Source organism: Vulpes lagopus, chromosome 9 (genome assembly GCF_018345385.1).
Source record: "Vulpes lagopus strain Blue_001 chromosome 9, ASM1834538v1, whole genome shotgun sequence".
NCBI lineage: Eukaryota > Metazoa > Chordata > Mammalia > Carnivora > Canidae > Vulpes > Vulpes lagopus.
This window is the reverse complement of record NC_054832.1, coordinates 64,128,766-64,142,368: the sequence shown is the minus strand read 5'-3', so window position 1 is coordinate 64,142,368 and position 13,603 is coordinate 64,128,766. Positions and strand designations below refer to the sequence as shown.

The 13,603-nt window shown below is 38.1% G+C and overlaps 2 protein-coding genes across 2 annotated transcripts in view; one reads left to right on the top strand and one right to left on the bottom strand.

Moving 5' to 3' along the window:
- Window positions 1-11,520, bottom strand: part of VCPIP1 (valosin containing protein interacting protein 1) — a 29,589-nt gene extending 18,069 nt beyond the window's left edge. Inside the window, exons 1-2 of the mRNA XM_041769033.1 lie at window positions 8,550-11,520; window positions 101-187 (exon numbers count right to left, since the gene is read on the bottom strand). Coding sequence (XP_041624967.1) covers window positions 101-187; window positions 8,550-11,253 — 2,791 coding nt within the window. The 5' untranslated portion in view covers window positions 11,254-11,520. The remainder of the gene's footprint in view (window positions 1-100; window positions 188-8,549) is intronic.
- Window positions 11,521-11,884: 364 nt separating this feature from the next.
- The window catches only part of LOC121498550 (serine/threonine-protein kinase Sgk3), a 171,263-nt gene continuing 169,544 nt past the window's right edge, over window positions 11,885-13,603 (top strand). The window contains exon 1 of the mRNA XM_041768557.1: window positions 11,885-12,010. The gene's annotated coding sequence lies outside the window, so the exon portion shown is untranslated. The remainder of the gene's footprint in view (window positions 12,011-13,603) is intronic.

The window sequence follows — 13,603 nt, the reverse complement described above, 5'->3', positions numbered from 1 at the left end:
TAATGTTGGATATAGCTTTAGAAGAATACTGACATTTCTTAATCTTACAATAGCCTAAGTGGAGATATTATCTAAGAATAAAATCAGATATTAACTATACCCATGGTTTTCTTCATAATATTGTAGAATACTCCGCCCTGCTGGAACATGTGAGGAAGACCCTTTGCATAAGACCATACATCTTCTCCTATAAAATAAAAACAGATATAGAATCAGCAACAAACAAAAGAGTTCAACCCAGGGTTGCTTAATGATAACCTCAAGCAGAGACTGCAAGGTAGATGACTTAAATGAGTGATGCAGTTTAGTATAACATAAAGAGACAATATGGAGTGATGGGACTATCTGGTAAACTAGAGAATCCATGGTCCATCTAAAGGTGGCAGCCACTGCCAAGTGCTATCATAGGAGAGTGTAAGCCCAATGTTTTAAGATCCTATGGCTTTTCAGAAGCCAGAAACCTAGGTTTTTCATGTGAATTCTCCCAAATTTTCAATGTAGGAACTAACTGAAAATTGTTTTTAAAACTGTGAGTCGATACTGTGCATATTAAAATGTCTCTGAAGACTCAATCCAACTCAAAGGAAAAGTAGTTCACAACCTTGAACTAGACCAACAGAGAAGGTTATGGAAAGGTATTTATGTTTAACCAGTAGAATACAGATTTGTGTATTCTATCTATAGTTATGTTAAAACCAAATGAAAATAAATGGAAAAGTCTAGGAAGAAAAGTAAATAGGTAGACTGAAGATAAGTAATGTTGTATTGTGTTGTTCCGAAGTGGACTTTTTAAAATAGAAATTTAGGGGGAAATGCCTTGTTGAAGAAATTTAGAATAACCTTTAGAAGTCTACAAAATGCCCACAAGCAAACGACCATTTCACAAAAACATTTTTTTAAGAACATCCTTAGAGGGACGTCTGGGTGGCTCAGTGGTTGAGCATCTGCCTTTGGCTCAGGGCGTGATCCTGGGGCCCCGGAATTGAGTCCTGCATCGGGCTCCCTGCATGGAGCCTGCTTCTCCCTTTGCCTATGTCTCTACCTCTCTCTGTGTGTCTCTCATGAATAAATAAATAAAATCTTTAAAAAAAAAAAAAAAAAGAACATCCTTTGACAGTAACTTTCAATAAGGAGTTTCAAATAAAAAGTTAAGAATGATAATCACTGTTCAAAAAGTTAATGAAGAACAGATAGAACATAAAAATTAGTGACTTTTGAGGGTGCCTGGATAGTGTAGTCAGTTAGGCATCTGACTCTTGGGTTTTGGCTCAGGCCATGATCTCAGCATTGTGGGGTCAAGCTCCGTCGTCAGGCTCCATGCTCGGTGTGAAGCCTGCCTAGGATTCTCTCTTTCCCTCCACCCCCTACCCTCTCCCAAACATAAATAAATCTTTAAAATAAAATTAGTTATTTTTAGTTTGTGGAATGTTTTTGTTTCTTTATATTTCACTATTTTCTAATAGTATAATAATGAAATAATTTTCTTATTTCTAATAATATATATATGTACTACATTTACAATCAGGACTTTTTAAATCTTAACAAAGAAAGGCTAATTTTCATTTTTCCTACTAGAATATTATACGGACTCTGAGCTTTGAATGGAGGATACTAGTGATGTGGCTTAATCATTATGTACATGCAATCTCTTAGAGCTCTAGCCCCTTCCCACATTTATAAACAGAAATATGAATTTGCATGGCACTTGGCTAGAATTACTCAGTACATCAGTTTAAATACTACAGATTTTAAAAGCCTTGGCACTTAAAGTTTCAGTTAGCTAAAACATTTACTTACACATAAACACTTTATTCACTAATGATATAGTATTACCAGAATATGGCTAAATTGAAGGGCAGGCACACAAATTTAATTTTAAATTTTGAATATTAATAAAAGCCTCCAAATACAAAATGTTAATAATTTATAGAAAGTTCTAATTGATGAACTTATCATTAAACTTCATTTGGATAAATTATTTCTATGGCAATAACCTTTCATTTAGTTATTATCAATGTTACCATAAATGTACTAAGTATTTTATAAAATACTCAGTATATAATTTATTTGGAAAACATAAAAATTATATGGTAGCACTTAATTTTTTTTGGTAAAAGTCTGAATAGGTCTCAAAATAGTGAATTCTCCAGAACTGACCACCATTAAATATTAGTAAAAAAATGACATTCCTTAGTGTTTTACATACCTTACTATTCCTTATTTAAGCAAGCAGAATTCTAAGAACTCTAATGGAGTGTTTATGAACCTTGTTTTCATTCTGTCCCCTTAAGAAGCCCTTTTATACATTTTCCTAAGCTGCCTACCTCCATGACATTTGAATACTACAGATATACTGCTTATATGTTTATATGTACTGCAGTATATCAGTTTTATTCATTAAAGATTTTGTTTACCCTCTCCCTCTTGAAAGTACCAAACATCACCTCCCTTCAGAGCAATATGTGGCCCCACTGAGTATGTATACTCTGTTGCTTTAAGGAAAGGATAAATAAATCAAAACCTCTATTTTCTACCCAGCTTTGAACAGGCATTTTACAGTTTCATTTTCTCATCACAAGTAAGCCCTATTTTACTGAAAAGAAAACTCAAGAGAGTTTAAGCAATTCTCCTAAGATCAAACAGCTTGTAAGTGGCAGAGCCAGGATTTAAATCCTATGTATCATTCTAAAACTTAATACTTCCCTTTCCACTGATGTTAAACCTCTACCACAGATCAAATTGTGTTACAACAAATTTGACAAAACTATCCAGTCTTTTCTTATAGAAATCCATGGCACCAAACAACTGGTGGGAGGAAAAAATAGATAAATTATTTCCTTTGGTATACAAATGCTTCCACTAAGTCATGTTTGTTGGTAAAAGAACCAAGAAAAGAGATCAGGAAGCAGGAATTATGACACTCTGCACAAGTGCCCCATCAGCATCATATGGCTTTATACTGCACTTGCCTCCATCAATTCTACAACTGCCCTGGTTCAGGCTGTCTCCTGCCTACAATACTGCCTCCTAACTAGTTTTCCCTCCAATCCTGTTCTCAAATCCCTCCTCCTTCCGAGTTATACGTGGAATGGTTCCCCAAAATCATAAAGTCAAAAAAAAAAGCTTCTTTTTTATGGCAGATCAAGGACACCCTAAGAGTCATCCTTGCGTTCTCTTATCTCACATCTCCACTGTACCCTAACTTGAGTTTTACAAAGCAGTAACACCAAACTCATCTTGTTCCCAAAGGTCAATAATTGCTATATATTCTTTAAAACTCCATTTAGGCATCACTTCCTCGGATTCTTCAGAGTAGCAGGTAGGTAGGTACCCTCCTTGCTAGTCCTATGCATATGAGCACCACAGCCCTCATCACACTGCGGGTTAATTTTCTGCTTCCCCTTCTCGACTAGCTTCTCAAAGTTAGGAAAAGGTCAAGGGTCTAACTGACTTTCTATTCCCAGGGCCAGACACAGTGCTGGGTAGAGAGTAGCACTCAACATTCATTGAATGAATGCATATGAATGAACAGTATAAGCGAGGTTTTTCCTTTTAACAAAGGGAAAGACTTTTAGTTACAAACTTCCAGTTTTCAAACAAATAAGTCATGGGGATGTAATGTACAGCATGGTGACTATGGTTAATAATACTATATGTTTGAAAGTTACTAAGAGAATAGATCTTACAAAAAAAGGAAAGAAGTATTTTTCTACTATTCCATTAGAAAGCAAACTCTTTGAGAATAGGAATAGCTTGGTAAAGCATCTAGGAAATATTATATTAACTCTTATTTTTATTAGTCAATTAATTTTACTTTATAATTCATCTTTCTTCACAGTAAACAATAAAATATTTATATTCAACACAGTATGTGTATTGTCATGTTGTCACAGATGGCAAGATCTCTTCTCTGGCTAAGTAATGAAATGAAATCTTTTTAGGGGCACCTGGCTGGCTCAGTTGGAAGAGAACAAGACTCTTGATCTTGGGGTCATGAGTTTGAACCCCGCACTGGGTGTAGAGATTACTAAACAAATACACTTAGAAAAAAGAAATATATTTTTAAAGACTCCCTGCAAGATGCTTAAAATAAAATCTGAAGTACCTATGATCATAAAATAAACTGACCAAAATATAAATTTAAACTAGGAACATGCAACTGTTTCTACTAGAAATAATTCTAAAGCTATTCATTAGCTGAAATAATTGTTGCCATCTCTCCAACCTTCCTACAGATCCTCCCATCTAAAAATGTAGCTACCTCATCAATAGTCAAAACCATTTCTAAGAAAGGCATGTCTGTTTCTCTCCTTAGACTGAATCCCTGAAGAGTATCCAGCACCTATGACTTTTAGCATAATTAGCATTAAAAGATGTATTTATCATATACATGCACACAAACCTGTGGTTAAATGTTTACACATACATACAGTCTGATTTTCTCTAGGAAGTAAAAATGTTAAAGACAACTAACATATTCTTTGAATATTTAAAAATATTAGCTTATAATTAAAAAAATATGAAGGAATATAAAAGGTGTCAAAGTAGTTGAGTACATAAAGGAACAGAATCAATGTTTAACTTAATCTTCAAAGTATGATAGTAAAAAAACAAAACAAAAAACAAAACAAAGTATGATAGTATAAATTCATGTATAATATACATTTATCTGAAGATGTATCTATATGCACCTTTTAGGAAAATAAAAAATATATAAAAATCAAGTAAGTTTCTCAATTCCTTCACCTTTGTAGTGAAGTGAGGTAAATATCACAAGTGGCTCAATTCTGTTAAAGCAACTCCAAACTGACAGATTCTGTTTTTTGCAAATTTGTCTTATCTCTTGAAAAAGAAAATTAACTAGAAACTTATTGCAATATAATACTATGAAAAAAGAAATTAGCCTAGAATTTATGATGGATGATACACCATCTGTCATGCTACCACACAGAAAATCCACCAAAAAATGATCTAAGAGAAAATTTAATAACATATTTTGTAATGCCAGAGTCAGTTAGTCACATATAAATAATGAAGATAATAGTCTGCAAAAATTGTTCAATAACCTCCAAGTAGTCTGGATAAAGCAGATTAAAATGTGAATTACTACAGGTAGAACATTATTTCATTTTAAACTATCATCTATATTCACAGTGACTATGTCCATGAATGTTCACACTGAGCAAAAGACTGACGCACCTGTTGATATAAATAATAATTATAATGCCCTCAGTTGAGATCCTGCAGGTAAGTTTACAGAAGGCAAGGACTGTGTCTCATTCATTTTTATATCTCCAGCACAATCTCTAGCTCATAGCAAAACACTCATTTTGCAGAAAAAAATTTGCATTCATTCATTCAGCAAGCATTTATTTGGCACCTAGTAAGTGCCAAGCCATGTACTAACTGATAAAGTATTCATCAGTGAATAAAACAGGCTACCATCTCTGCCTTTGTGTAGTTTATAATACAGTGGGGTAAGCAAATTAATTACTACCAACAAATAAGATAACAAAACAAAAACTTGTAAGAGGGTATGAGAGAAATGAACAGGGTACAATGCTAGAGGCGATCTACTTCAAGCAGTTAGCGAGGGTCTCTCAAACCCTTAGATAATGGTCAGGAGAAAGCCTCTTTAAGGTGGTATTTAAGCCTAAACTAAATGAGAAGCAGCCAGCTATTCAAAGAGCAAAAGGCTTCATGAACTCTTCCAAACTAACCTATCAGTAGCTTAATTCATATCTGGTAATTCACAAAGTAATTTCTGCATTTTGAAATTTGCAATTTTCTAAATAAGCACTGCATTTTCCATTTTCCAGCCCTCTCCAACTAAATATCAATAGTTCCCCAGCACTCTTTACATAGGTTGTTATATGCATGTGTGTGCATGTCTGTGTGTATCTAAATATCTCCCCAAATTGACATTTTTATCAACACATCACTTTTATTAAGAATATCTCTTCTAGGGGCACCTGGGTGGGTCAGTCAGTTGGGTGTTCCACTCTTTATTTTGGCTCAGGTCATGGTCTCGAGGTCATGGGATTGAGCCCTTCATTGGGGTCTGTGCTGGACATGGAGTCTGCTTGGATTCGTTCTCCCTCTCCCTCTGTCCCCCTCCCCAATTCGTATTTCTCTCTCTCAAAAAAAAAAAAAAAGAAAGAAAAAAAAAAGATTATCTTCTACATAATTCAAATACAGTTATAAGAAAATTGGAGGTAAAAAAAAAAAAAGTTTAATAGAGGGATTACAGGCCTAGCACTCTTAGTACTTTATAACAAAAAATCTCTCTATTGCTACAGTATGAAATTAATAAAATACTCTTTTTATGCTCAAATTTTGTGTTAGGAATAGAAAATTTAAAGATATGTGTGGATTTATAGGGCAGTTAACATAAATGTTAGAGGCAAAGATGGAAGGGATTGTAACAGGAAGACATCACCTTGTTGAACTCATTGCAGTCCACAGTCTAGCATTCAGATATTTAGGTCCAAAAACCTCAAACTAAACTCAAGAAGTGACTAATTATAAACCAGAATATATTTTACTAATTTTCATTATAAAATATATTATTATGCTGACCAGACTTAGAGTACTGATCATAATCTCACCTTTGCCAATTTATTTATCTACAATGGAGAACACAACCTTCTAGGTGTATGAAATCTTCATCTGCACTCTCAGCTGTACATTAATACTTATAACAGAAAGTTAAATGAGTATTCAGAAGATGAATATAGAATCACTAAAGGGATACAGTTCTTTCAGCCAGGCTATGGTAAGGACTGATGAAATATTCCTACCCCTAGAGATTACCGTTCTAGTTACCAGAATTTTCATGAACCCCGGATGATGTATCTTTTCCCTTTGTACAGCAGTGTATAAACAGTGCCAAATTCTGCTTTTCAACTTTTTCAATGTTCAATGCTGACCATCCATTCCATTTCTGCTGACACAGACTTTCTTTAGACATGTAATGTCATCTATTTAATCCAATCAAAAACATTTCAAAGTGCCTACAATCTGCTGTGCACTATACTAGGAACTGAGCATCCAAGGTTAGACAAGAGATGAGCCACATCCTCAAAAGTTAATCTTCGATTGAGGAAGACCTTCTCTTTCCTATTTTTTGACCTGGAGGATTGTCAGTTTTTAAAGTACCTTCTGCATATATCTAATTTTATCCATTCTCTGCTGATGTTATTTAATTCCCAGAGTTCTGGGAGTATTTTATTGTTGCCCTATGTACCAACTACAAAGGGTATTTTATAGAGAAGAGGCTACTAAAGTATTAGGGAGTTAAGCAGCTTGCCTGAATCACTATGTTAATAAGTACTGGAGCCAAGATTCAAATTCTAGGCCTTTCTGACTCCAAAGATCACACAATCTTTCCTCTTTTTAATGCAGTCTCTAAGAAACTAAAAACTTAGAGACAGAAATACACAAAGTAACTAGTACATTTCTTGACATATACCCCAATTTGATGGCTATATCTGCCAAAATAAAACCAGCAATATCAATATCAAGTTACAAACGTGTACAGGTCTTTTAGAGCCAAATTTAACAAGCCAGGAATAAATAATCTTCATTTTGGTAGGTCAAGGCCCAATTCACTGACATTTACTACTGTTAAAAGAGATAATCAAAACCCAGACCACTTTTCCAGTTAAAACCTCTAATCTCAGCAAAAATAAGGCTCTTCTAATATGTAATATAAATTTTAATTCTACCTTAAGCCTTAGTAAAGCATATTAAGAGTGATTTTAAAAACAAAGATTAAGCAAATGAAAATAATGTTAAAAGTGCACCATTGGATCATATCCCAACATCATCTAAAGCTTTAGATTATATATTTGGTTGATATTTTTAATTTATGCTGAATTATTAAAAAGAAATGCTTCCTAAGCATTTACCTCTGTTTCTTGTATTTCTCATGAGTTATAATAGTTACAATTGATGGCAGAGAGTCACTACGCAAGAAAATTACTTAAACAGAAATCCTAATTACAAATAAAAATGTGATGAACTTCTGGAAAGGAAGAACAGGAAATGGAGGACAGAGACTATTAGGTGGGAGTGCAGTGAGAATATAAACACCAGAAACTGCAATTCATCAAACAGGAAGTCCTGAAATCACATGACATGCAGGAAAAGAAAATTTAAAAATAAATGAAAAAGGGACAAAGTGGGCAGACTCAATAGAGAGCCCAGGGAGGAAAACATTTTAAAAGGTTTTAAATAGATATATATCATAAGTCTATTAAAAAATTACAGTAAGTTATAGTTAAATAATCTGGTGACAGTTAAGGGACTACTTTCACTTTCTTAGTTATGTTGTCCTAAACATTTACTCAATAGAGAATCATGCTAACATATATCCATTAACTGTAAAAACAAAAACAAAACAAAAAACCTGAAAAAATAATCTCCTAAAATACATATATAATCAAAGAGTTTTTACGATGACCAGACTTTTTCACGAAGACAACAGAAAAACTCAGCGCCATTATAATCACAATTAAGAAATACTATCTAGATTAAAATGATCTTACCCATCAATGTTGCTAAAAGACACAAGGAGTACATTTCTTTGTCAGCTTGCTCCTGAAGTTCCTTAGATAGTTTACCAGTAACAGCAATCTCTTCTTGTTTCACAGTGTGGGCCGAGTGTGCTGCAGCAGACTGACCACCTTCTGCTTTACTTTTCAGAATCTCTATTGAAATTCTGTCACCATGCTGTAAAGGAACTGGCTCCTTTTCCATTCCTGCCTGGGGTGGCATTAACTCTTTAGGAGGAAAGCCATATCGAATACACTGTAAATATGGAGGAATGTTAAATTCTCTGGCTATGCTTTCCTGAAGTTCAAAAAAGGTTGTTGAAGACTTAAGTGTAACCATGGACTGTCGTCCATCATTAGTTGTTATTCGGATCTTTTTCTCCTTAGAAGTAGTTGGTGAATAGGGAGCCTTGGTAGGGGTAGCAGGTGCAGAGGATGGACCATCACGAATGGTACTAGGTGAAACAGTCCTGGGCTGCCCTTTTTGTTCTTGTTTTAACTTCTCTGTTTTCCGTTTCTGCATTACAGCAGCCTGTTCCGTAATATTCTGTTGAATAGTTCTTTCAGTTTTACTCATGTTTAACTCCTCCTTGTGCAAAGTTTTTGTTTTCTGTCCGGTAAGAATAATTTTAGTTGGGAGCTGAGACTCCGACTCTTGTCCTTGTACATCTCCAACTCTTTGGGCATGAGCACCATCTATATTTACAGGAGTATAATCATCAGGATTCTTTTTGGCAGTCTGATGCAATATAGTGTGGACAACTTTCTGAACTAGGATTTCACTCCCAAATTCACCTGGAAAGTGCTTGGTAACAAGTTTCATTGCAACATCATAAACATTACTATTCAAAGATGGATCACTTTCATACTGGAACCAATATACTGTTTCTCTGACCACTCTTCCACCCCATTCCAAAGTAATAGGAAAAGCTTCTGGTAGATTGTCATACTCTTTACCATCCCAAAAATGTTTGAATCCACAACCACATTTGCCACCAGTGGACCTAGAATTAGTTCTGTCCCCATCCAAATATACAATAGACCCATCTCCTCTGACCCTTCGCACTGATGTGCCATGGCACCAATTACAAGCTGTCAGGTTACTCAATCCATAGTCTGGTACCAGAACATCTTTCACTGAATCATATGAGCAAACTAAATTGTTCAAGGGAAAGCTATAATTTTTGTCAGGCCTCAGCTGTCCATGAGTACTTTTTGCCAGGTTATACAGTTTCCCTCCTGGAGCCAACCACTCTGGAGGAACATGAAGTTCAGAAAGGGCACCACAGAGCAAACATTTGTGAAGGCGATTATCCATTACTGCTTTCTTAGCAGCTGCTGTGACTTCTTCAGGCTGAACTCCTATCACCCCGGTCCTCCTGTAGAAATACTGATGGACATCAGCAACCAAACTAGGATGGATACCATGTTTGTCCATGAAAACTTCTTCCATAGCAGCAACAAGCCTAAGTAAGTATTTATCCTGCAAACTTCTGTCTCCTCCAATAACACAACCACCATCCTCCTCAAGTTTAATGTACTTTTTAATAAGGTCCTGAGGCACACCCCATGCTTTAGGCAGCAAATTCATAGGCAATTTGGGCAAAGCAGCCCCTTTTATGCCTACCAAGGGGATATAATGGTTTCTACCAGAGCTACTCCATGCAATACAGATTGGTTTGTTCAAATGGCCATCTCTCCCTGTGCACTTCTCTGCAGGGATGAGCCCAGGCAGAAAGGTAGCTGAATAATCACCAGAGCTCCTCATGCCACTGAGAGAATCTAGCAGAATAATAGGGCGATGTAATACATTGGCAAGACCAAATATGTGGATGTTCCTCAAGCCCAAAGGAACACCCTCAGGTGGTACAAACAAAGGGTCACACTCGTTGATGATGTCCTCCCATTCAGCGGCATCAATGAAGTCATGGAACAGGGCTTGATACTGGGCCAGGTGCTGCTGAAAGTGTTGTTTAAGATTCTCTCTCAAGGCATGCCAGAAGAGCTCCCGGCCTACTAGAGCCCGGGACACAGCATGCACCAAGCAGTGTCCATCCCCGTCCACGTGAACTGGAATGAGGCATTCCTGGCTTTTATTGGCCCGCTTGATGTCCTCAAGAGTGTCATGCAAATACAGGAGGCTTCCGGAGCGGTCCTTGCCATAGCCCACCGTGTTAACATGCTCTGGTTCGATGAGGAAGGCGCGGTCACCTAGTAAAGCGCAATCGAACAGTTCACCCTGGTTCATGTCCCGGAGAAGCTTAGCCCTGCCTGTCTGTTTATCCATTCCATAGCGAGCTAATATGGGCGACAACAATTTGCAGTGGTAGTTAGAAAGGCCCATCACCTTTACCAGTTCCGTGTTCTTCTTGGGTGCCCCTGTCACCCCGAGCAGAGCGTTCCGCAGCAGGTTGTGTAGCACTACGTCCGGGTCGGTCACCTCCTCCACCCCCAGCAGCTGTTGCTGCTCGTGCCGCTGTCCGCACTCGGTACACTCGATGCTGACAGAACCGGAGGCCGGGAAGAACAGACGCGCCTGGCACTTGGGATCCGGGCAGCTCCCGGAGAGGATTCTCCGGTCTCTCCGTTTCGAGAGCCCCCCCGGAGGAGCCGCCGCCGCCAGGGACGGCGGAGTCTGCGGAGCCTCAGGGGGAGGAGGTGGCGGCGGCAGCGGAGGCGGCGGCGGCGGCTGAGACATACCTCTCGGCTCTCGTGTCTCGCTCCGCGTCCCAAGCGACCCTCAAAGGCTCATAGCCCAGACCCCCACCAGCCCGACTCTCTCTAGTCCAGGCCCCGGGCGAATCACTTTCCTTTCCCTACCAGCTCCTCCTCCTCCTCCTAAGCGAAGGCGGAAGCGCCGGACGTTGTTTCTCTTCTTACTTCTCCACTGCCGTAGCCGTTGCCCCGAACGTAACGGCCACCACCCTACCCAGCACTCACACTCACTCACTCTCGCTCTCTCTCTCTCCCCTCAGACACACAGACATACACGCCCTCATTGAGAGTGCGCAGGCGCAGCTGCCGCTCTGCCCTCTGGGAATTAGAGTCTTGCAGACTCTCTCCCGGTCGTTGAGTGCTAGGATCTCGGATCCAGAAAGAACTACAAGTACCGTGAGGCCAAGAGGTTCGGCACCCGCGGAGAGGAGGAAGAGGAAGGCAATAGGGAGGGGGGCAGAAAGGAAGATAGTCACTCACGTTGCCTGCCGGGAGTTGTAGTTTTAACTGGATCTCCTTTGTCGTCTTCCCGATTCTGGGGCGCAAGCAAAAGAGAACGAGAGACCACATTTCCTAGGATGCTCTGCGGTGCGTTTAGCCTCACTTCCCCCTTAGGCGGAGAGAAGGCTACAGGGAAGCTTGGTAAAAACAGAATTAAAGGGAATGGGTGTCGGAAGCGGAGGGTCTGAAGTTCACGACTCCTAGAAGGGGAGGGGAATGAAAGGCTCTCAGTGAAGAAGGTACAGTAAATAAATGTCCAGCGATATGGCGGGCTGGGAAGTTGAATGAAAGGTCTAATCTAGACTGGAGGTCGTAAAAGAAACGGGGAAAACAATGAATTGATTCTCTGAGTGTTTCTTAAGGTCTTTTTTTCTGCCACACTTCTCTGTTCTCATTCCTACTTCCATCCCAAACCACTGAGATGCCTAAATCCCCTTTTCTGCCTTTTTTTCCCCCTCTCTGCTGAGGGTCACTGAGGCGCCATTTGTTTCCTAGTTCCTTGTGCGTCTTTACAGTTTACAAATGACAATACCTTGGGTACGTATAGAGTCATATATACATACAGGTCCTTTTCACTAGATACAGTTTGCTCCTTCTGGTCCTCTCCAGCTATCAATTATTAAGTTATTAATATATTTCTGTCTCAGCTTTTACATACACGCCGTCATTTGATCTTCATAATAACCTTGTTAGAAAACACGTCCAGAAAGGAAATTACTTCCTCAGGTTCACACAGCCAGTAAGTGACGGTTAGGCATTCAGACGGTTAGGATTCAGATCAATCCTTACCCATTTTACAGACAGGAACATAGGCAGGAAAAGTTAGGCCCAATTTTATATAAAATAATAACTTCCCATTACTATTGCTTTATAATTTACATAATAAGTTCGCGTATGTCATTTCATTCTCCCACCAGTCCCATCTGGTAATATGTTACCAGATATTGTTGATTGCATTTACAGTTATGGAAACAGACTGGGAGCTAAGTGTCTTGCCCAAGGTCAAATCATCAGTGTATTTCAGAACCAGAGAGTGCTTTTTACACTAGTTTCTACAAAAGAAAAGAGCTGTTAAGCTCAGACCTTTTGTTAGGCCTCTGAGTCTCATAGTGACTCAAGAAGTGGTAAAGATGTTTATCCTTAAGGCAGCAGAGCTTTATTTTATTGTTTACTTGGAAACTGTCTCTTCATGCAAAACACATTGATACGTTCATAGAAAGCCAGTATTGTTTTAGTTATTATTGTACAGTCAGCCCCTTTCACTTATTCTGGAAATTCTTGCCTTCTGAAACCTTAGATAAGTGAACTGTCTCAAAATTTCTGAAACATTTGGCACAAAATAGATACATCAGAGCAGTCCATGAGGTCATTTGAGTCTTCTGCAGCTGCCAAGGGAATTGTTTACCTTATTAGGTTTTTTGAGTAAATAGAATTTGATGCTTTGAAATGAACCATCTGTAAGACACTCCTAAAGGGTATTAGAACTGACTTTCACCCTGATTATTGTCTACAGTTTTCTTCAGAAGTGATAGGTTTGAAAGGGAAATTCTTCAAATGTTATTTTCTCACCCAATTCTTCCTGGTTCATGCAAAAATGATGTTACCTTCATACAAGATAGGTAATGTTACTTATCTTGAAGGAGATAATTTTCAATAAAGTTTTTTGTAATGCATGCAGGAAAAGTTGTTTGTTTATATTCTGACCAATGTTACTTATCTTGAAGGAGATAATTTTCAATAAAGTTTTTCGTAATGCATGCAGGAAAAGTTGTTTGTTTATATTCTGACCGTGGTTTCGTGGTAACCACATATGTGATAGAACTGGTTTTTAA